General features: G+C 43.4%; 1 protein-coding gene across 2 annotated transcripts; it reads left to right on the forward strand.

Annotated features, from left to right (window-relative positions):
- The first annotated feature begins 11046 nt into the window (after positions 1 to 11046).
- TMEM52B (transmembrane protein 52B) lies at positions 11047 to 19430 on the forward strand. Of its 2 annotated transcripts, none has more exons than XM_040063564.1 (5): positions 11047 to 11194; positions 16114 to 16157; positions 16856 to 16894; positions 17777 to 17943; positions 18344 to 19430. In XM_040063564.1, exons 1-5 carry the CDS (start codon positions 11168 to 11170, stop codon positions 18583 to 18585), a joined length of 519 nt encoding a protein of 172 aa, XP_039919498.1. In that variant the 5' UTR covers positions 11047 to 11167; the 3' UTR covers positions 18586 to 19430. The 2 variants fall into 2 exon arrangements, with proteins under 2 accessions (XP_039919498.1, XP_039919497.1); XM_040063563.2 differs by lacking the exon at positions 11047 to 11194 and adding an exon at positions 15078 to 15501.
- Positions 19431 to 24720: the final 5290 nt, after the last annotated feature.

Here is a 24720-nt window from a genome sequence, read left to right on the forward strand (position 1 = left end):
TTGTATCTTTCTCTGAAGCTGGTGCATGATAGGGGATATGGTACACTCACTCAATGCTATGTTCTTTAGCTCAGTTGTTGATGAGGCTGTTCTTGAAATGAGTTCTATTGTCTGACTCAATCTTCTCAGGGGTACCATGCCTCCAAAGAACTTGTTTTTCAAGGCCTAGAATGGTGTTACGGGCTGTAGCATGAGGCACAGGGTAGGTCTCCAGCCATCCAGTGGTGGCTTCCACCATGGTCAGCACATAGCGCTGGCCTTGGCGGGTTTGGGGAAGGGTGATGGTGTCAATCTGCCAGGCTTCCCCGTACTTATACTTGGACCATCGCCCGCCATACCATAGCGGCTTTGCCCACTTGGCTTGCTTGATGGCAGCACACGACTCACAGTCGTGGATAACCTGAGAAGTACTGTGCATGGTTAGATCCACCCCTCGGTCTCGTGCCCACTTATAGATGGCATCCCTGCCCTGATGACCTGAGGCATCATGGGCCCATTGAGCTAGGAACAACTCTCCCTTGTGTTGCCAATCTAAGTCTATCTTTGACACCTCTATCTTTGCTGCCTGATCTACTTGCTCGTTGTTTCGGTGCTCCTTATTAGCCTAACTTTTGGGGACATGAGCATTTACATGACGGACTTTGACTGGTAGCTTCTCTACCTGAGTGGCAATGTCTTTTTACTTATTAACAGCTTAGATTGGCTTTCCTTTACACTGCCAATTGGCTTTTTTCCACTTCTCGTGCCCTGCAGTGTGCGCCAGTTAGAAGTATGTCCTGGTTTGGGACAAATTTGGGAGAAAACCCCTGTATAGGATCCCTCTAAGGAAGCAAACCCAAGTGGCCCCTCCCTCCAACCGGTCCGGTAAAAAAAACCTTCTTTGGAGAAAAGTGGAAAAAACTATTTTACTAAACAAATGAAGCGCATACAAGTATAAAGAATGAATAGTATGAAACAATAAAACCTCTCATTCTGGAGTGAGATGGCAAATTGAGAAAGTCCTTGCCGTGGGTGTAGCTCGGCTCTCTCTCAGCGTCTCCTCAGTCCCAGTCCCTCCGGCGCTGCTGGAAAATGCCGAGGTCCAGGCCCCGGTGGGCCGCAGGTGCAGCCCCCAGTGCTCCCCTGGGTTTTCAGTCCAGAGCAGGTTTAAACAGTTCCAAGAAAAAGGAAAAAAAACAGTCCAGGGAAATTCTCTGCCCTAGCTAGCTGAAACTAACTAAAAGCAAAAAAAAGATCTCTGTCCTGCAGTCTCTCCAAGCCTCCGCCGAACACCCCGTCCACAGAAGAATGTGGAGGAGTCGGGCAGTTTTCTCAAAACAAACTCCGCGCTTCTCCCTGCTCTTAGAACCAGTCTTAAAGGCACAGGACTCAATATACAGCACAAACAGAACAGAAGATTGGGGATACAGGCATCATAAAGTTACCCTAGGACACTCTTGCAACAAGCAGGGACAAAGCGGGAGGATGACTGTGGATTTGGGCAGCAGATTGCCATGAGGAATGGGCTGCTGGCTGTCCAGCTCCAGGGGCTAAATACCTGCTGCTCTCAGAGACCCTAGGTGTGATCAGGATCCTGCTGGGCTAACACAGCACACAAACCAGGATTGGCACAGTCTGCCTGTGTGTCACTGTCTGTGACAGAATTATCCTGGGAATTGCTGCTGTCCAATGAGGCTGGAACATGTCCAAAGAAGAACAATGAGGCTGGTGAAGAGCACAAGTCCCATGAGAAGGAGGAACTAGCCTTTTCTCTTTTGTCTGGAGAAAAGGAAGCTCAGGGCCACCTGGGTGCTCTCTGAGTACCTGTAAAAGGAGGTTGTAGCTAGGTGGGGGTCAGTCCTTTCTCCCACCCAGATAAGAAGCAGCACGTCAAGAGGAAGTGGCCTCAAGTTGCAGCAGGGGTGATTTAGATTAGATAATAAGAATTTTTTTTTCATGGAACAGCTTGTTAAGTACAAGAACAGGAAGAGGCTGCCCAAGTAGGTGGTGGAGTCAGCATCCCTGGGTTGCTCAAAAGACACGTGGATGTGGCACTTGACATTGTTTACTGACAAACATGGTGGAGGATCTGGGTTAATCGTTGGGCTTGATGATGCGAGAGGTCCTCTCCATGAATCTAGAAATCAGGCTGATTTTAGGCCAGCTCAGCTCCTCTCTGAGTTGACATGCTCATGGTTGTAATCTGCAGATTTAACAGCCTTTTTACAGGTGTCTGAAATTGGGAAGGAACATTAAGTTGAATCAAACCAATTAATTCCTGCCTGGTTATTAGATGCTGCTTCCTTTTATGAATCTCTATTTATAGAAGACATAAATTCATTTAAACACCAAGTCCAGTAGCTATTTTGTGCATTCAAGTTTTTCCCTCAAAAGAGACACCCCAACAATCCCACCCTGAGCATCTCCTGGAGCTCTGGCAGCCTTGGGGCTGTGACCATTCCCTGGGGAGCCTGTTCAGTGCTCAGCACCCTCCGGGGGAAGAACCTTTCCTGATATCCACCCTGACACAGCTCCAGCCATTCCCTCGGGTCCTGTCCCTGGTCACCAGAGAGAAGAAACCAGTGCCAACTTCAGTAAAACAAACAGAGTTAAAATATTGGTGGGATAACTGCCACTGCAAGACCTGAGTGGGTGTTAAGTACAACATTTCCACCTAAAGAAGCAATAAGAGAACAATCACCCTAAATCCAACCACGGCTCTACCTAGGTCAGTTTTTGTTTTCACTAGCAATTACTTTTTTTCCTTCAGAGTATACAAGAAATGCCAAAAATTTGCTGATGCAGAGTGGAGTGTCTTCCCTGTCACCACTAAGGAATGATCATTTTCAGCCCTAAAAGTCTTGGATAAAGCCTCCAACACCTTTGTAACTTTTAGAATATAATTAAGAAGTAATGTCTTATATGCAACCACATCACAAAAACCACGATGTAACTTAGCAGAAATAATGATCCTTGTTTTACATTACTGAGAAATCAGGATCCAATCCAGATTAACAAGGGTAAAAGCCTTTAAAGACTGCTGGGTCAACATCCACATCAATCTTTAAATTCAAGGATCTACATTAGGACCTTCTTGAAGTCATCCAGGTCCTCGGGATTAATATTTCACATTGGCTGTCTCTCTTTATTCAGAGTTATCTTGCCATAATAAATTGTGTGATTAAAATGTAATACATGGTTATCTGTGATTTCTTTTTTTATCGTTCTACTGATTGACTCACTGGCTTCCACACAGCCAGCTCCAGAAACTTCCATTCACAACATAAACACCTCATTTACCTGCCTGAATGCAAAATTTCTTCAGATGCACTTGAATGAGCAAACTTCTTCAAAATTTCTCCTGCTGTCAGCTCAGTAACCACTCCACAAGTTTGTTTTGGGTTTTGTTGTTTGTTTGTTTGTTTTCCTGAAGAAATGGAAATGCTTCCAAAGACCAAAAGGTTAAATGCAAACTCGAGCTAATTAGCGCCAGCATTACAAATCTGGAATTTTGGCTGCTCTACACAAAATTGCCCTCAGCTTTCTGCATTTTCAGATCCTCATTTCTTGTACCACTCTGTTATCATTATTATACAAAGAAAAAGAACATGGAGCTGGCTGAGGGATAAAAAGAAAAGTTAATGGAAGAGAAAGGACATGCAGTTCAATTCTGCATATTGGATTGCAGTCAAAGTCCTAAAATTATCCTTACAATAAAATAAAATAAAATAAAATAAAATAAAATAAAATAAAATAAAATAAAATAAAATAAAATAAAACACAGCAAGTATAAATATCAAAATACAGCCTCATATTTCTTCACAGTTTCAAGTGTATCCAGCATTTTCCCTCAAATCCTTACATCTAATTTAAAAAGATTTCTTCCTTTCTTGCATTAATGTAACTCTAGGCTGAGTCTGGTGTTTTGTCCTTAGAAAATTGGAAAAAATACTGAATTTATTGGGAGCAGTGGGTTTATGTGTGGATGGCAGGATCTGGATTTTTCATTACTGTGACCGACTGATGAAAAAATAGGTGGGTTTTAGGATAGAAATAAAACTATTAAATGTTAACAGCTGCAGTAATGTCACATTGAAACAATTACTGATGGCTGAATACAAAATGAAATAATTATGGGCAAGATTTCTTTAAATTTCTTTAACACACATATATGAAAGACATGACTTTAGAATGGGGAAACGAATATATGAATGTATGAAATGAATACATGTAAGTGTAACCTGGATTTTCTTTTATCCTTAAAATCAGAGAGATGGTCAAAAAAATATTTATGATTTGTGCAAGCATCTTAGAGAGTTAATGGGTCTATTTCTTTTATTTAAGCTTGTAAAGTGATTTATCCTGATGACAGTGGGTGACTTGGCAGCAAAGGTCTGCCCTCATTATCTGGCAGCACAAGCAGCGGCTACATCACTCTCATCTCATGCAGATGGAGTCAAATCTCAAAGCTATTTTTCCAAATTCCTTTGGTTGCTTTTATGATGGAACATGGAAGAGAAGTGCAGCAGAAAAATGGTGCAGCCAGCCAGTATCATGCACCTTAATGCAAAATTAATCCTTATTCATTTTTGAGATGTAAATCTAAGGGTGTACCTTTTGTGCTGGGCATTTTGCCACTGTTTGGTTTTAAGTGAATAGATAACACTTTGATTGATTTGAATTTAATTTCTAAATAGCTCCTAAGTTATATTTATGGTATTTATTTGCTTAGTGAACGGAGGCCAGTTCTAACCTAAAGGCATATTTCTGCTGACCAGAAACAAATAATACAACAGACATTTCTTCTTTAACAAATGTATAAAATGAGGTGTGGCAAACATTAGGGTCGAATGCAGTTCCTAATCTCTCCATTTCAAGCTCTGGAATGTGATGATCCTGGTTTTAGATAACAATAGAAATACCAAGTAATATGAATAAGAAAGTCAATTTAAAATTCCTGAACATGTGTTTGTCTTCTGAAGCTGAGGAAGGGGAGTTCTTCCTCTGACTGACACTTCTTGCTGCTGTAGAGGCAGATCAGAGCCAGAAGGTTGTTAGTGGATGTAAAATCAGAGACTTTACAGCTGCTACACCTCTCCTCCTTCACTCAACACCTCTAAAAGTCCCGTGCCCTTTCTCATGTGAGGGAGGGAAGGAGAGGTGCAAGCCCCAGAGATGTACAATTCTAACTAGTCTGGAGGTCTTGGAGAGGTGTCCAAGACTCCAAGGCCAAGTCCCTTTGTGTGTTTATAAATGGGCAGGTCCAGAGTCAGCGAGATCCCCGTGGACATCCCCAGCACAAGCAGGCTGTGAGTTTCCCCAGAGAGCAGCTCGAGCGCTGTGAGCAGTGGAAGTGGATCAGCTCGTGCTCTTGTTAGCCAGGAGAGCTCCAGATTTCTGATCAGCAGAGAGAGGGAGAAGGATGGTTTAGCCATACCCCTACTTTGGAGAGATGCTTCCATTCCCTTTCTTACACCTGAGACCTTCCCCACCAGCGCATGCAGGATCCCCCTTTCAGATCCATCAGTAGCTTTCCCCTGTCACTCTCCTGACCACACCAACCTCAGCCACACCTCTGCTCTTCTCCCCTGTCTTTCTGGTTACCTGCAGTCCTCAAAATCCCCAGCTCTTCTTTTTCTGGAACTCTTTGCCAATAAAAGTAGGCCAGCACCGATTTTATTATTTAAAACCTACTTCAAGTTTTGCATAATTGAATGCATCTGGACCTGACAGCATTTATGACCCTCTCAAACAATACAGATGGAGGCAGCCTGTGGCTTCCTTTATTCGATTTTTACCTATCACTTCAGTGTTACCCAAGTGCAATTTAGATTGGATAACACAATGTAGCCCTTTGGACTATTCAAATCATATGAAAAACAGCCTTATTGAAACCACCTTAAAAAGTCTTCCTGCACATATTCAGTGTGGGCATTTTGCACAGAATGTGTCCAGACAGCTTCAGTCTTTTTCGGTGTCACTGTGTTGGTATTGCCCTGAATGTGTAGGGTTAACTATGCAGCAAACGAGAAAATTGTGAATGTCTTAGATTTGGGGATCATTATTAAAACTCCAGAGAATGAGAAACATTGACAAATTCTTTGTTTCATTTTTCAATCCAGAAAAAACCCTAATTTAAATGACAACATTTTTAGCTTTACTCTGTAAGCCATTATTATGCAAGCAACCTTCAAGAGACTGAAGGATTTACAACACTTAGAATTGATATTTAAATTGTATTTTTGTCATACACTGATAAATGATGGTGCCCTGTAGTACAAGATCATAGGCAGGATGATTTTGTGCTTGAAAAGAACAAGAAGCTTTTAGGATTTATGTCTCATACAGACCCCAAGTCCAGGATTACCTTCTGGAGGATGCTGCAGCTCCAAGCTAGAAGATCAATCACTTGACTTGTATTAGATTTGACAGCTATGAATGCTTTTGGAAGCAGAGTCTGGTGGGCTCAGATTGGCATCCTTAAAAGTGGAACATCACACATCAATGTAGGAACTAAGAGAAAAATGTTTCATATTGGGTAAGTGTGTTTACTTGAAAAAGAAGAAAAAACCCAAAGTTAAATACTGAAGAGTAGAAATACCAATATCAAAGTTCCCACTTCTTCCATATTAGAGTAAAAGGCACCATGGTGAGATCAGATTCCTTGCTCTGGAGGGTTGTTTTGCTATTTATTTTTGTGTGTTTGTTTGTTTGTCTGTTTTCAGGGGGCTCAATTTGTTTTCTTGCTTCTCTGAAACACTTTTTGAAAAGCTGATTGGTGAACTGCAGAGGGATCTTCCAAAGCCTGTTGAAATGAAAAAAAAAAAGGCCCTCACGTTCATTTGATGGTCTCCCTTCATCCATCATCAAGAGCAGGCCTCTCTCCGCCTCCAGAAAGAGGATAAACCTCCTTTTCACTGACATCAGTTCAGGCACCAAGAGATGAACAGCCAGCCACCAGTGTAACAGCTGTCTGACAGGTTATTGACATTACATCTATTTTAATCATCAATTGTCTTGAATTATTTCTCCCTGGATGTCTCATTTCGGCCCTGTCTGGTGCAAAGCTCCCCTCTGAACTAACTGGTGTTGGGCTGATGTCATTAGCAAATGAGCCAAATGAGTGCCAGGCCACTTGAATTATTCAGCCTGGCGTCCAAAGGCATAAATGTGGATAAAACAGGCTGCTGACTGCCCAACGCTCCGCACGGCATCATTGCTTCCCGAGGTACCTGCCCCTGAGGAGGGCTTCTCAGAGAGCAGGAGCTCAGCTGAGGGGATTAGGTATGGATGAGAATCTGAGATATCTGCTTTACCCCTTCGAAATATTCCCTGGCTGCCCGCACAGCAGATTGTGCTTTGAGGCTTCCAGCGACTGTCAGAGAAGTTGGGGAAATTTCTATTTCCCATCTCTCCATCTCCTGCAGAAACAAAGGTGTAAGCAGGGAAGCCACTCAGCACTTAAAGCATTCATTCAGATTCTCTCCTGTGTGTGCCTGCAGCATTTTGCAGGCTGTGGGTTCTATACTGGACTCATGCTCAGGGCTCTCAGGTTCAGTCCTTGATTCAGCAGAAGCTGGATGCCTGTGACCTTTCCCCTGTTTGCACAGCAGAGGTGACACAGGGATATCAGCACAGAACTTCTCTGTCAAAAGATCTTGGGTCAGAAGGATCAAGTGTTACTCGCTTCAAGCAGTGGTTCATGGCACCTTGCTTTGGCTTTTCACAGACAAAGTTGTATTTGGGGAGTTAATTTAGAAGGTGGATGTTTATTTCCATAACACCAGGCAGAGAGCTTTGAAGTCCTAACTCCCTTCCCCTTTCTCTACTCCTACTTTTAGAAGGCTGTGCCTATTTTAACTAGGTGTAGTATTGGTCTGGTAAGACACAGAATAAAAGCTTAACAAAATAATCAAGTGGAGAAAAGAAAAAGGAAAAAAAGAAGTGGCCTGAAATGGCTTATAAGTGCTTGTCATATTTCTAATGCTTTACAGAGATAAGCCTTCAGTAACCCAAAGGACAATTTTGTCCTTTATTCTCTTGCAATTTTTTTCAATGTGCAGGAAAGGATGCATGTATTTGGTGTAAATCAGTTACCCAAAGATCATTTTTGGCTAAAGCCAGGCCAAGGTGAGAAGAAGCCAAAGCACTTCTGAAAAGCAAACAAGGCACTTTGCAAACGCTTCTTAAGACACAGGAACAAACAGCCAGACACACTGAATACATCTTGCCCAACTTTAGTGTCCACCAAGGGGACACTAAAGCTCCCCCTGTGATAACTGGGAAGAGCCTGCAAGGTGTGTACAGAGGACATCCAGCATGGTCACTCTCAGCCGACATTGCCCAGGAATGACAAAGGCTTTAAGGACACAGCTCGTTTAATTTAGAAATCGACAACACACTGAGATATATTGTGCCCTAGAAATGCTAATTTCTCTTTGCTGACCAGAATGGAAACCTGGGGAACAGTTCAGATAAGGACTAAATTGAGATTATATGCTGGGAAGAAATTACTCAGTTAAAGAGTGGTGAGGCCCTGGCACAGGTTGCCCAGAGAAGCTGCCAGTGGCTGCCCCACCCCTGGAAGTGTTCAAGGCCAGGCTGGAAATGGCTCTGAGTATTCCGTACTCCATCTGCTCCACATGTTTAGTAAAACAGGGCATATCTCTCATCCTAAAGACAGGTGAGTCCTGTACCCCATAGTCTCTGATTCCCCATCTGGCAACATATTTGTATACACAGATTTTTGGGACATCAATCTTGTTGCACATCCTTGTTCCCAGAGGGGATGGGATACCTGTGCAGCTGAGGAGATAATTAATTTTATCTATTGGTGTAAATACAGAGGGAAAGTCTCTGCTGTCCAGGAGTCTCAGCTATTATTTGCCCAAAAACTCCAAGCACTCCCCCTATGATGTCACATAGGATCTCTGCCTCCTGCTCTTACCCTGCAGAGGAGGGAGGGGTAAATTCAAATCTGTATCCATATGAAAGCATGGGAAACTCTGGAGTCTGCTTTTAGATGTGACGAAAGTTCCAGACAGGGTAGTGCCCTCAGACTACAAAGCTGCTAATTTTCTTCTGTTCTTAGAAATCTCTGGGAGTAGTTTCCCTGAAGAAGCAAGGTCAGCTTCCTGCTATCAGCAGACGGGACCTTGACCACTCTGCGTGAAACCGCCACATCACAACCCAGATAGGCAAGACAGCGCATTTTCAATCAATTCCTCTCCTTCAGAAGGCCCTTTGCTTTTGATGTTGTGCACCTTGTACAAAGAGAAGGTGTCCTAAATAGAGGTGGACTGCAGAGGCTTTGAATTTCCTGAGAGACAGAACAAGGACGGCTGTGCTGCCCTGTGGGTGCTCTATAGTTATGAAAGCATTGTCCTTGCATCACCAGAGAAATAAACTGTGCTTTTACCTTTTGCCATCTCACACATACAGATCAGCCATAAATAATTAGCTGATGCACCCACTGAACTGCTGTTTTAAGGTCGGAGTTTCTTTCTGTGCTCCCAAGAAAAGCAATATCAGCATTATTTCCATATCATGGAAAAAGTTAATCGACTGCATCCCATCGTTGTTTCCCTGTATCTTTATTTCTTCATTTCACTAGGTGTGTGGCCCTCCTTCGATTTTAAGTCTGAATTTCAATAGAAAGCAAAGGATTGACACCACTGAAGCCTGGAACATGAGCCTGGAAATGTATAGCATATTTTTCCCCTTGTGATGGCCTTCATGGATGAGCTAGCAGTGAACTTGTACGATCCTGCGCTCTGACTTTTCAGGATTCTTGGGCACTGGCATATGCAGTCATTTCAGATTGGCTGGTGGGCTTAAATCTCAGTTCATTAGTCTCTAGCTGCACCTTTTTTTTCCCCATTATTTTGCACTAGTTCCTGTCTTGCTTTTTTGGGGACTGTGCTAGGCAACTCTAGTTTTTGTTTTCCGTTGTGTAACGTGGCTGAATCAAGGGAATTAGCACAGCATGTGGCACTGCTTCAGTATCAGTCACTGAAGGAAAAAAGCTTAGCTTCTTCAACAGCCTGTGCTCTCTGGAGCTTTTAAAAGAAACATTTAAAAGAAGGGTTTGCCAAAGCCTTTCTGGTCTCATTCCACAGGGTAATTTCATACACTATTTGTCTGCAAGGTTGGCTGGGGAGCAATGTTATTAAAAAGTTCAAGATAAAGCACTGGAGAAAGGGAAAGAAGGCAGAAAGCAAGGGACTGTCCTTATCCTGACAGGTGGAAAAACCTAAAAATAATTTGGTTATGTTGGAGTGGAATGAACTGTCCAGGGAGGTGGTGGGGTCACTATCCCGGAAAGAGTTTAAGGAAAGCCTGGACACAGCACTTATTGCCATGGTCTGGTTGATAAGGTGGTGATCAGTCACAGGTTGGACTGGATGGTCCCAGAAGGCTTTTCCAACCCAGATGATCCTGTGGCTGATGACCCAAACTGCTGGAATTACACCAGGAACTATCATTAGAACTCAAGACCCTGACTGAAGTGATATACAAGTGATGATATATTAGTTGACATCATTGGTTAGCAGGGAAAAAAGATGGTGTAGAAAGCAGGTGAAGGAGGCACATGCTCATGGAGACTTAGAAGCAACTGATCAAAATTTAGATCAAAATTTTCCTTCAACAGACCCAAGGTGGGACCTTAATTTACCTGAGCTGGAGGTAGCAGAGATGGGTATTATCTGGTGTAAAGCATGCTATACTGAACACCACGAACTGATCAAAACCGTGTGAGGCAAAGCAGGACAGGACCGCGACTTTCACGGAATGATTGAAGGCGTCTGCCAGAAAATATACACTAACCTGGATCCTGAGAATCTACGGGAGGCTGTACAGGATAGGGACAAGGAAATGTGCCAGGCTGGAAAGGAAAACCAGGGACACGAGAACCCACTTGGAACTCTAGAGGGTGCTAAGGGACCGCCCAAACAGGGCAGGAGAAGGAGGAAGGCGAGGTGGAACAAGGCGGGGGGGAGGAGGGAGGCTCCCATCCTTTTCCCCTTTACCATTAGAGAAAAAGCAGAGCGCGCCTGGTAAGGAAAAGGGGCGCTGGAAGCGGGAATGCCCGCAGGCTGGGGAGCTGGACCCTGCCTTAGAGGGTGTTACACGGGAAGATGAAGATTGAAAGGAAACGGGGGATTCTACCCCAGCCGAACCCCTGAGGATGGGGAAAGAAGAAGAGGTATTTTTGGTAAGCACGGGGGCAACGTATTCTGTATTGAATACACACATAGGAAAGCTTAGCAAGGATGTGGTAAATATAAATCGGTAAACTGTGAATTGCAAATTGTTAAATGTAAATTGACTCACGTGGTAAATGTACACAATGTGGTAAGTATGTATACCTGGCGCTACAGGGAAAAGTGAAACTCGGTCATTTTTGCAGCCCATGAAATTTAAATTAGGAAAGAACTGCACGACTCATCAGTTTCTATTCATGCCTTAATGCCCCGTCCCCTTGCTGGGGAGAGATTTATGGGGAAAATTGGTTGCTCAGATAACCTGAGGGGACCTGGGGGTCCTGATGCAGAAGCTGGGAACCTGGAGGAGACCTGTGGGCTATTTCTCCAAACAGGTGGACAACATGAGCAGAGGATGGCCGGGATGCTTGCGAGCAATTACTGCAACAGTTCTACTGATCCAAGAGGCCAGGAAGCTCAGGGCTGGACAGCACATCACTGGTTTTGTTCCTCACAAGGTGACATCCATATTAGAGCAAAAGGAGGGGCACTGGCTGTCGCCCAGCAGGATGCTCAGATACCACGTTGTGCTCTTAGAACAGGATGATGTGGAATTGAAGAGAACAGCAGCTGTGAATCCAGCCATTTTCTGTGATCCAAAGGCAGTGGGTGAGGAAGCCCTGGCACAGGGTTGTCTCCAAACCACTGAACAGGTATATTCCAGCAGAACCGATCAGCAGGATGAACCAGTAGAGAATCCTGCTTTAGAATTATTTACAGATGGCAGCAGTTTCATGAAAGATGGAAATAGATGGCAAGATGGGATAGATGGAAAAGATAATGTAGTGGCGGCTGCCACTGAGGTGTTAGAAGCTCAGTCTTTACCAATTAACCAATTAACACTTCAGCCCAAAAAGCAGAGATAATAGCACTTAAAGAAGCATTGAGCTTGCCAGTGGGCAAACGAGTGAACGTTTGGATTGATCCTAGATACGCATTTGTTGTAATTCATGCCTATGGGGCCATGTGGAAGGAAAGAGTTCTGCTATCAGCTAAAGGATCACCTATTCAACACAAAGAAGAAATTTTACAACTTTTGAAAGAAATTTAAAAAAACAAAGGAGGTGGCAGTGATGCCTTGCAAAGGACATCAGTCTGGACAAAACAATGTTAGAGTGGGAAACCGACTGGCAGATGAAGCAGCTCGAGGAGTAGCTGGAAAAGGCATCCCAGAGTCAGTCCCACAAAAAAGAAATCGACATATTTGAATTTAAGGCTAATTCTGACTGTGAGGATCAATGTTTAGAAAATATATTAAAAGCCACTAAGAATCAAGAGGGATGGTGGGTAACAAAAGCCAACAACTTATAGCTCCACTTCCTGTAAAGAGGAAAGTAATGGGAAAAGAACACAACAAATCTCTCAGGGGAATGGACTCCCTGACTTCTAGTCTCCAAAACTCTGTACTTAGTGTGGGAACGACTGAAATAGAAAAATCTGTAACACTGCAATATCCAATTTGTTTAAAAAACAATCCCATAAGCGGGAAAAGGCCACCTCCTGGAACAGTTAAAGACAAGCTTCACGAGCCTTAAAGGGAAGAATGTTGCCAGATGAAGAATTCTTTGCACCTGACGGGTTAATACAATGATCATTCTTGAAAAACCACTGGCCTGTGGAACTGCACAATGCCTATTCTGTAGGAAGAAGAACTGGAAAGCAACCAGCCTAGCTGTGCCAACTTTTATCAGCAAGCAGTCAGGTTTGGCTGAGATCACCAGCCACCAGGGACCACCAAAGAGACCCCCCCCCAGGACAGAAAAACACATCTGCAGAGAGGAAGCAAAATATGTTCATGATTTTGGGGAAATTATTATCAAATGTATGTTTGTTCCAGGAGAATCAATGAATATGTGTGTAAAATAAAGCCTCTAAATAGGAGCTTTTTCTGTACTCAGCATGCACAATATTCCAGAGGATATCCCCTCATGCATCCCACCAAATAAAGAATGCCTGCTTCTTAATGCTACATTGGTGAGAAAGAGTTTGTATTTTTACCTGGTTTTGGTAACACTGGAAGCACAGTGTTAATAGCAATGCCCTAGAAATTGAAGAAGAGTAATCAATAAGTTTCAGTAAGAATTAATTAATACATCCTTTTGGATGGGTCACTGTTTCATGTCACACTGCAACTTTTTCTTTAGGGAATTTTTTGTCACTTTATCTCCTGTTTCTCCAGTTGGATCATTCCAGAATCTGAGATTATCATATGACTGAATTTCAGCCAGAAACAAGTGATGATCTATTGAATTATCACACTGATGATAAAAACCCCTGGAAAACATTGGTAATTTTTAGTTCTTTTCCACATTTAATTCACACCAGTTTCAAAAGCTGTGCAGACAAGAAAAGCTATTTTACAGTTCTGCTGGGCCTTTCCTTCTAAAACTTCTATAATACACCAAAGAATTTAGAAGAAGGAGACAAAAAAATATGGTCAAGTAATAGTAAAACCAGTCAGGCGGTCAGAGGGAGCGGAGGTGAGGGAGGGCGGGAGGGAGGAGGGGGGGGGGAGGGAGGAGGGAGGGAGGGAGGGAGGGAGGGAGGGAGGGAGGGAGGGAGGGAGGGAGGAGGGAGGGCAGGGAGGAGGGAGGGAGGGAGGGAGGAGGGGAAAGGAAGGAAGGGAGGAAGGCAAGGAGGAAGGCCGGATTCCTTCCTTCCTTCCTTCCTTCCTTCCTTCCTTCCTTCCTTCCTTCCTTCCTTCCTTCCTTCCTTCCTTCCTTCCTTCCTTCCCTCCTTCTCCATCACGACCCAGAAACCTCCTTCCAGCAGACACGGATGGATAAGCTGCTGCTAAGGCATGTTTTTACTGCACGACTACTTTTATGATTAGAGAATGGCAAATGGGTTTTAGCTTGCCTTGGGAGAATACATTATGTTCATGAATCCATTGGTTCTGCTTTGCAACTCTAAAATGCACCACCAGGGCTAATGATTCACCAGTTTAATGTGAAAAGGCTGCAATTGCAACAAGAAGCAACAAGCCTCACTAGCTGCTGCCCTGCCTTTTACAAACATTTATGCACCAGTCCCAGGTGGTTCCCAAACACAAATAGTTACACATTACTGCGCAGCATTTTTTTCTGTCCCAGCTATTCAAAAGAGAAAGATTAGGAGAACCCAATTACATGACTGCAATAACACTCTGGATAGCCATGAGCACTAACAGAAATTTTAAGCATTTCTACAAGACAGGGAAAATTAATGGGTTGTTGAGTGGAGCCTGTGAATATAACCAGCGGTAGGACTGATAGTAACCGGGACAGGAGAATCAACATGTAATCCCTCTGCTGCAAGGGATTTAGGGGGACTTGGCTGGCCATGCAGGAAGTTTGGGAGTGGGACCTGTGAGTGAACAGACTCTCTCAGCTGCAGGGGTGACATAGCAGGACATCACCACGTAAGAGGGATGATGGTAGAGCCTTAAAATGGGAGGTACCAGGGTTGCCACATATATATGTATATATATATACATATATATACACATATATATACACATATACACACACACACATATATATATCACAGATAGATACATGTATGTCTACATACACACATATACATATAACTGCATATCTCTCTATATATATATGCTCGATATTGTTATTATATGGCAAACTCGCTTCAAGTCACTGGATTGGATCATCAGAGGTAGGACAATGTGAGTGCAGGGGCAGAAAAGGTACTGGAGGTTGGAGAGGAATCTGAACTCCATTTAAACAGGTCAGTAGCATGACCTTCAACCCACTCCCCTCAGGGTAGGGGCGGGGAGAGAAATAATTGGGAATGAACAAACTCAGAGACCCTTTCTGCTCATAGAAGGGAAGGGTCAGGCCTGCAGAGATCTCATGATACCCTTCACTGGACTAGTTAAACATCTAAAGTAAGAACCTGTAGCCACTGCTCTTCTCCTGATCTAACTGGAAGGCTTTTAAAATCCCTCCAAAAGAGGAAGAGAACCAGGTCAAGAGAACAACAAAAAGAGACAGGCAGAAACAATCAGGAATTGCCAGTGACAAAAAGGAAAAAGAGGGAAAGCGTAAACTTGAAGGGCAGAAAGAGGTAGAGTAGGAGGAAGAGATTGGATTCACACAGCACAGAAGCCGTTCCTTCTCCTGGCCACTGGACTGGTGAGGTTGAACTGAAAGTAGAAAGAAGAAGAGTCTCAGCACCTTGAGACACCAAGAGGCCACAGGACCACCTTACAGGGATGCATAACTCAGACATGATCTGCTTTGTTGTAGCGAGTTTCTTATGGGTAAGTCATCTTTGCCATTCCCCTTTGCGGGGTCTCTGCTCGGATATGGAGTTACCTTGGAAAGATGGAGGGGCATTAGCAATAATAATTTCCCTGATATTAGAAAGAACTGGACATTTAAAAGGCACACACAGAGAAGATGATGTTTGCTGCTATTCCAGGGATGGTAACTCGGACATCAGGGTACCCAAGGAAAAGGAATGAGAAGGGTAGGAGTGCTGGAGGGACAGAGCAGTTTTCAGGCTAGGGTAGGTATCATATGAAGCAGGATATTTAGATTCTTCATAAATTCCTAATATCTGAGCGTGGAGAAGGATCTAACACTGGAGAATGACATGGCTTGGAGTGGAGAAAGGGAAAATTGTGGTGACAATGAAGTCAAGAACGGTACTAAATAGGGTTTTAAGGACTACAGGAAGTTAATATATGAAGCAATGCTGTTGGTAAGAGCAACTTCAAATCTACAGCAGAATATATGGTAAAAACAATGGAAGATAGATAACGGTACATCTTTACCACTGGTGATCCAGACTCATAATATAAAAGAGATACAAGATGCATATGACAAAGATTTCATTCATTCTATCTGTGTCTTTGCTGCTTTTCTCCTAGTTCCCCCAAGTGAGAGGTGAGGAAGGCTGCCTCAACACTGAACTGTTAAGTATTTGTCAATCTTTCTCTTCTTTTGAGAAAACAATGAAAAACAAAGGCAATACTGGACATGGGCGTTATGACCTGATGGTCATAACATTTTCCAGAAAATCTTATTTAGTTGTATTAAAAACTCATGTAAAATCACCATTACTTTGAATGTGAACTGTACCAATTACTATTTTTATTGGTCAACATACTGATTGTGTGGTACTGCTCCTGCTGCCTACTTGCATTACTGCAATAGTTAGGAGCTTTCTGGTGTAATTTCAGTTGACTGGGATTATGAATTTAAAATCGAAATTTCCTGGAAAAAAATGGTTTGAAATAAACTGCTTTGGTGACTATTACCATCAGTGATGTTATTTGTAAGAATAACCTAAATGATATACCGACAAAAAAGAAAAAAAACAAACATTAATGAAGATCTCTAAGGATTGCAAAGGGAATTGGGCAAGCATAAATATCAGGAAAAAAATCAAGATATAAAGCCAACAGAAGGGAAATACACCTATCAGGAATATTGATGGGGTTGGACAACTGTGTCCCCCACAAAGCACAATGAGTTTCTCATCATTGTGCCATCTGGGAGCTGGACAGTAGGTGAGGAGCATGAGGGGAGATGGAGGAGGGTACCATAGGGATCTCTGCATTTATTTAGTGTTCTGTGGATAACTAATTCTTGTTACCCTCTTCTCTTCAGCTGTTCAGGTACAGCATGGGACCGTCTGTGGTATATCTGGTAAGATAACATATTTACTCTAAATATCTGCATCTCTAGACAATTCCAGTAGCAAAGGGTGAGGTTAAATGTGACCTGCTCAAGAGTGATGCTCCCTCCTCCTTTTCCCTGGGATTCTCTAGAGCTCAACAACAGCAAGGCAACCCCTCAGGTATCTCATTGTCTCTAACAAAAGTACCAGCCTCCTTTTTTATTCCACGTATTTAGTCATATGAACACTATTAATATTCATGGCACAACATGCCTTTTAAAAGACTGATTTTTAAAGTAAGTTATGTCTGATGTCCTAGTCATTCCCACCAGGATGAGATTAAAAAGGATGGTAGTTGCTGAACACCTAGAAGGCTGAATTAATAAGGATAGTCAGAAGATTGCAAGATCCAACTTTTCCTCTCTGCTCGTCACTCATGATGAGATGTCTGGAATACCTAGTTTTGGTTGGTCTCCTAATACAAAACAGATGTTGGCAAACTGAAGCCAGTTCCCTGGAGAGCCAATAAAAAGAAACAGGTTTCCTCAGTCTGAAGGAAGCTAAGTAATTGCAGTTTTCTGCTACCTAAGGGGAGTAGTATCTTATCTTGAGAAAAGATAAAGACTTCTCAGAAGTGCTCAGCAGAAGCTCATAAGGTGGCTGACCAAGCTGCAGACAGGAAAATTCTGATTAGACAGGAGGAAAAATGCTTCCCCTGAGGATGGTGCAGCACTTGAACAGGTGCCTGGAGGGGATGACAGATTTGCATCCCTGGACACTGTCCAAACTCAGCTGGACAAAGCCCCAGGTGACTTTGAGGTTTGGCTTTGAGGTTTACCATGCCGCAAGCAGTCAGAGACATTAAGAGGAGTCCTGTAAACAAAACCTTTCTGCCCTGATTCTGCGTGCAGGCTGGTGCTGGTGATCGGGGGGCTCCTGCTCCTGTGTGGCCTGGTCTCCGTCTGCGTGAGGTGCTGCTTCCAGTGCCATCAGAGAGGGGACGAGTCGGGCCCCCAGCCCTACGAGGTCACCGTCATTGCGTTTGACCATGACAGCACCCTCCAGAGCACCATCACCTGTGAGTTGGCCTTGCCAGATCCTGGGGAATTCGACAGCGAGGGGCTGCACCCTAAAGTCCAGCAGGTGACACCCCAAGGCTCAGAGAGGGAAGTTCACGGCAGGATGGACGGAGAGCGACCTCTGTACCTGCTACAAACTGAGATGCCCAGCCGTGAGACGTGTTTGGGTGGAATGAGGGCAGCCACAGGTTTCAGTGGCATTTCGGGAGAGAGGATTTGTGGGATGCTGCTAGCGGGATTTCACACACACTCCTTTTAGGGAAGAGTGAAGGAGCAAGAAAAGGAGAACATTCTGGCTGTGGGAAGAGAAAAGCCTATGTCCCGTAGATACCCTTGCTCTCCTCTAATCGCATGATGCTTTCAGGATGAGGCAAACAGCTTTGGTCTCTTCTCTTCCAGCTCTCCACTCGGTGTTTGGGCCTGCTGCCAGGAGAATATTAGCAGTGGCACACTCCCAAAACGCTGCCCAGGGAACACCTCCCCTCTCCGCCTCGGACACCCCTCCAGTGTACGAAGAAGCTCTGCACATGAGCAGGTTCACAGTCGCCAAGGCGGGACAGAAGGTGCCAGACCTGGATCCGGTGCCCGAGGAAAAGCCGCAGCCGCCGGCCGAGGGCAAAGATGCCCATCCAGGACACTGATGTCTGGTTTTACTTGATAGCAAATAAGACAGGATAGTTACGTGCAGAGACCAATTCAGGAGGGCAGAGTTTTAAGAATTTCATATAAACTTCCTTAGTCAATTGAGAAAGGGGGAGAAAAAGCAACTAAAATTCCAAATATTTTCAGATCTAGCATAGTCTAATGGCTCTTTTTGACACCTCCTTCAGATAATTTGCATTCTCCAAGCCCATTCATTACATGCACACAACACTAAAATCACACTTTGCACAAATAAGCAGGCAGCAGGATCAAGGTGCTGAGTCATTTTGTAGGCTAGTGATCTGCAGGGTGGCTATGCATGCTGTCTCATTCCTCTTGCCTTTAGCCTAAGTTCCCTCAAGATGGCAGAGAGGTCTTCAAAACAGAAAAAAAAAACCAAAACCAAAACATTTGCAAGGGTCTGTTACGACCCCATATTAACACCAAACTTCTGGAAATTGCCAACCATTTATAGTAAATTAAATAAAAATAATGGAAACAATCTGCATGTAAATGAAAGACGGCATACATACAAACAGTATGTACAGAGTGTGCCCTTAATGCCCTGCAGGATACGTGGAATGAACAGTCTCGTTCTGAATGGGATAGACAGCAATTCTGAAATGACAGTCACAAACTCTTATATATGAATTCAAAAATATTATATATGTACCAACAGATCAAACAAGGGGAGGAGCAAGAACACTACATCTGAAATAAAGCTCAATCACATTTTCAATGCATTCATATGGTATCATTTATTAATTCCTAATGTTGCTGTCAAAACCAGATACATTGAAGTAAAACCACTTAGAACATGCAAGCCATTTTTCAGATTGGATAATCTCTCGTGGTCTCTCCTCAGTACTAATATGTTGAACCATCCAGGAATATAAACAAAACTGGATGAACATAGGTATGGCCCATCTGTAAAACCTTGGACTAGGCAGTCAGGAGAAGATGAGTGTTGAACTACATCAGTGTTGTCTCTACTCTGGATTCAGCACCTGAAAACATTAAAGCAGAGCAGCATTAAATATCACAGGATGATTCATTCAGGTGTGAATAAATTGCATGTGTATGTTCATGTTGATATGAAGGCACAGGTCACAACTTTTTGAAATGCCTGCATGGCCTTTCCTGCTGAAGTACCCAAATTCCCACTTTATTTAATATGCCGGTCTTCTTTCCTGTGAAAATACAGAAAGCACAGTTATTTTGTAGATAAGAACAAGAACAATGTTGGACAAAGTCTAACACAGACTAGGTCCCAAACATCTTTAGGAACCTAACTACTGTTGAGATTAAAACCATAGAAAATTTTAGAGAAGGTTTATAAAATAGCTTCAGGAACTGAATAAAACTAAATTGAACAACCAAAACATCTCTGATGCTGCCCCACACTTTGACCAGTTACAGGAATTTTGTTTCTAAAGGAATTGAGGGTCTTGATTTCAAGGTCATAAACTTCTTCCTAAATCGTCTAGTCATTATTAACTGTATAATTAGCAAGTGATAAACTGGAATGGAATAAGTAAAGAAGTGACATATAAGTTTATGTCCCTTCTGCTATTACACATTTCTTCAATCATAGAATTGTAGAATGGTTTGGGTTGGAGGGGACCTTTAAGATCATCAGGTTCCAACCCCTCTGCCATGGGCAGGGACACCTTCTGCTAGCCCAGGTTGCTCAGAGCCCCATCCAGCCTGGCCTTGAAATAATAATAATTATAACTGCTTGTGGAACACCTGTTAGAGTGACCCTATTTTATCAGCTGCTCTCTGAAGTGCTGTTCAGGGCTGGCTTCACCGAGCTGCAGAACATTTCCTGGAAGGCCCTTGTTTACTCCACAGTAAGAGCCTGAAGCAAGCAGAGACATTTGAGTCTCCAGAACATGTGTCAAGTGCTGTCAAGGCCAGAAAGTCCCTGGAAGTCTTCACAGTGCTTTCCAGGGGGAACATCCAGCTCATCCTGCCTGTAAACTCTGAGCTGTCCTGGCATTTAACACGCGATGTTCACTCTGCTCCACAGGGCAGCAATTCTGCTTAGAAAGCCCAATAGTCCCAGTGCAGGAGCAGTCATTAAAGCATCTTTCAATTCCTGAAAGCCTTTCCTGCAGTCAGGCTCAGCTCTCTCTTGGAAAGGGGCTCAGGTTTGGACAGACAGCCTCTTTTGCTTCTGGACCGAATTCCTTTGTCCTTGTGAAGCAGTAAATTTCCTAAAGCACAAGTCCAGTTCCAAGGTAAAGCCTTTCTACATGACATTTCCTGAGCAGTCCCAGTGCTGAGCTGCTCCAGTCCCTTGGCTGCAGGACAAACTCACTCAGCTCGTTGTGCCACAGGAGCCCACAGCCACACATTTGACACTGGGGATTCAGCCTAGACTGCTGCCAGAGCAGCACCTTTGGCGTGGTTTTCTCATCCCTTCTCTTCTAATGCTAACACCATAGCATCTCTAGGCACATGCATACATTCCTTCCACTAATCAGGATTATTCCACAAATCAAATAAGAAAAAATCAGCACACGGTGGGTGGTCCATTATATTCATTCTACAAAACAGCATTAATTGCAAAATGGTGTTGTAATTTTCAGCCCCATTAACTGGTCACTTTTCACAACCATTAAGTTTATGTATCGGCCACCAATGATTACAATACTCAACAAGTTGTTTTCATGTCAGGGGGTCACCCCTCCCAAACCCCCAAACTTTTCCTGTTCCTTAGGACTCAACCCAAAGGGGAACCCTTTGGGATCCCTTCTCCTGGGAGCTATGAAGGTAACTCCACTCCCATATTTACCATTTACCATCTTAGGAAAAAAAAAACCAAAAACCCAAAACTTTTAACACCCTTAAAATTTTTTACAAGCTTTCTATAACCTCTTACAATCTTTGACAACTTTGGACAACCTTTCCCAAAACCCAAGCCAGTTTGAAAAACCTCTGAACCTCACACTCCAAACTTTCTATTAATGCAATTTATAGGCAGGAAAAATACCTTCAAATAAGGTACCTTAAGTAATGCTGTATTCTTTTTCCCAGAAAGGGCAAAGAGGTCCACTCTCCAGAGAAGGAAATGGGAAGATCTCCCTGAAAATATTTTGGGGTCCACTGGAGTGCTGACAATTCCTCTGGTCCACTGAGTTGGCACCTCTTTGTCCCATCTAGGTACCAGAAACTGCCACCAAAAGCTGGGAAATAAACTCTTCAACCAGTTTGTTAGCGTGGAAAGTCAACATTACTTTATTCAGTGTTAGGATACATGAGGATAGCTCCACCGAACATGCCAGTTATCAAAACCTCTAACTATTTATACATTTGAGCAAAAAAAGAAATTAGCGTTCATTGGCTTACAAGCTACGTAGTTCTCTTCATTAATTATCACCTATTGTTATTTATTTATTGCTTCTAGTGCTAATAAATCCACATTTTTAGTCTTTTTATTATTTATTTCCTTTTTCCAGATAGAGACAATCTCAGTTATTGTCTTTGTTAGTTTCGCCTTCATTTCCAGTTTCTGTAAGTGTCTTTGTAGTTTATAAATTCTACATTCTTTGTGTCTGGGTCTCAACAACAAATTTCTCTCTCTGGTGTAAGAGCACTGAAGCACGTCAGTCCCTAAATCTGCAATTTGTTTTTGTAATAAATGAGCATCACCCATAGTTTGCCTGTCATCCGTTATCCATTTCACAGATTAAATCTCCTTAAAGCAATTTCCCTCCCCACACCGCTGCACAGGCTCCTTTTAAAAGAAAGATGAACTCGTTTGGTAACAGTGCCACCCTTAGGCTCCCCTAAAACACGGTTTCCAGAAACATCCCACTGGCCCCAGCGTTGTTGTTGCTCCTTTGTTTTCACAAGAACAGTGGTGCCCCTCCCCAAGAGGCCACTCCCAACCAGGGGCTGGAACAAAGGGATCGCAAACTCTGCTCTGCAAGTCGGGGGTGTTGTTCTTTACTGCTGCTTTTGATCACGCAGCAATTGTGATTCTGCCCCTTAATCTCCTCATGACATCATTTATATGCCTTTGAGCAACTTCAGCTGAAGCCGGGCCATACAAAAGGTACGGTAAGAAAGAGCAGCGAGACAACAGCCCAGCATGGACAATACAGGGTGCTTTCCTAGAGGAAAGGAAAACATTTAGACAATTAGACATTGTTTACTGGGAGTGACTAACCCTGTGCCCTCATCCAAGACCAATGTGCCCAAGCTGGCTCTGAAGGTAGTACAGATCCAGTGCCAAGAGAAACTGGTGACCAGTCACAAGGGACATTAGGACATTAGGACCAGGCAAGGACGGTGCCATGGATGGCAGCAAACAGACCAGAATCACAAGTGCCTTCAGGTATGCCATCTGTGGTTTAATCCCCATCCAGACCACAAAGCACAATTATTTTCTGACAAAAGAGACTTTGATATGCAGAATCCACACTAAAGATTAAAATAAAATAAAATTAAAATTAAAAACAAACAAACAAAAAAAGGTCTGTAGAGGCATAAATTACCGAAGGGGAGGTAATAATGAAAGAAATATCCGAGGGAGTCCAGAGTTATAAGCAGGAGGACTGTATAGTATGGCACAGGCTGCAAACTCTGCCCCCAGATTCTGTGCAAATATTTTTGTCTCCTGCTCCTATGGCTGCAGCATTGGCAACACTTGGGAAATCTCTTGTGGAATGTACCCACATGACCTGCAGACACAGCAGTACAGTACGTGCTCAGAGCTGTTCTGACACTCTAGATTAAGAAAAAATATATTGTTTTGGCAGTCTGTAAAGGACCACTTTGTGCTGGCGGTCCAGGATAGAAAAATTAGCCAACGCCATTTCCAGTTCCTCCCTCTGGCAAACGAATCCAGAACGTGGGGTCTGTCACATGCCCATGGGCTGACATTTTAACAGCCCTAAGTCAGATGTTTACATGTTTGTCACTGTTTCTGCATGTATCATCTTCCTGCCTGTTTTGCCAGTGACGTTATTGTTATTATTGAAGCTGAAGAAGAGAGCCGGGAATTCAGTGCCTGACAAAGTGGGGAAGCAGGAGGAGCGAGTTTTGGGGCTGTACATCCAGGGCTGCACCATCAGGGCAGGGAAAGAGTTCAGTCAGGGGATTTGCTGAGGAGAAATCACCTAGCAATCTGCTCACGGGGCATGTCTTTGCATCAAAACAGAGGAAAAAAACTGGCACTTCTCTCTGATTTGTCACAAGAAATTAAAACCAGGCCTTACCTGCCTTGTGAGCAGTCCTGGGGATAAAAACAGCAATTCGCAGGATAAGAGGAGTTTGAGATCAATCTGTTTAAATTGCCAGAATATGTTGGTGGCTAGAAACAGGCTAGAAAATTTCCTCTCTTTTGTACTTGATGAAGAGGCATCACTACAGACCTTCAGTACACTTCAGCAGCTGCTGCCGGCAGTTAGGAAGCAAGGAGGCCAAACACAGGCTTTACACAGAGGTTTAATGCCATGAAACCAGAATTTTCTGTGGCTCTAAACCCTGGGGTTCCTTCAATCCAAGCTATTTGCTCTGGGACTGCAAAAAATAATGCCGTCCTTCTGACTCACCCTTCTGAGCTCCTCTGACACTGTGTGGCAACTATTGGGAGAACATTTAGATGTCCTAGGACAGACAGAAAGTGTTGATGGTGCTTCCCGTACAAACTTCATGCACACAAGCTAGGAAGGCTGGGACACGCTGGCTAGTGACATTCTAGCAGGAGGTCACACGAGCCCATACTAAATAAAAGTATTTAGTATTTAAAAAGTACCAGTAATAAAAGCTTAGAAAGTAAAGGACCTGCCAGAGTTTTTGCAGACACACTTCGGCCATCCAAAAGTAAGTGCCATGATTCGGGTGAGAGAAGTCACACCCCAACACACCTTTTCCTACCCCTGTTCATCCTCAGTCAAGACACAGGGTTGAATTAGGAAATCTGGGTCTTTTTACCTCTGCCCTTGATGCGACCATGGAGAATCACCTTATGCATCTGGATGTTCCACTCATATTCTGCTACAACTAAAACACCTGCACAGATGAAAGAACAGCCTCAGCAAAATTCTGCTTCCTCTGGGTAAAATATGCAAAGAAAAAATAATTCAATCCAATCCAATTCATTGTCCCTATGGTAGCAGCAA

Source organism: Hirundo rustica, chromosome 4 (genome assembly GCF_015227805.2).
Source record: "Hirundo rustica isolate bHirRus1 chromosome 4, bHirRus1.pri.v3, whole genome shotgun sequence".
Lineage (NCBI taxonomy): Eukaryota > Metazoa > Chordata > Aves > Passeriformes > Hirundinidae > Hirundo > Hirundo rustica.

Bases quoted from the DNA above. Each gene is read 5' to 3' on its own strand.
- TMEM52B (XM_040063563.2), top strand. From the start codon at position 15,454: ATGCATAACTCAGACATGATCTGCTTTGTTGTAGCGAGTTTCTTATGG. The intron at 16,895-17,776 runs GTAAGATAACAT...TTCTGCGTGCAG, and splicing joins GACCGTCTGTGGTATATCTG to GCTGGTGCTGGTGATCGGGG. The intron at 17,944-18,343 runs GTGAGTTGGCCT...CTTCTCTTCCAG, and splicing joins CCTCCAGAGCACCATCACCT to CTCTCCACTCGGTGTTTGGG.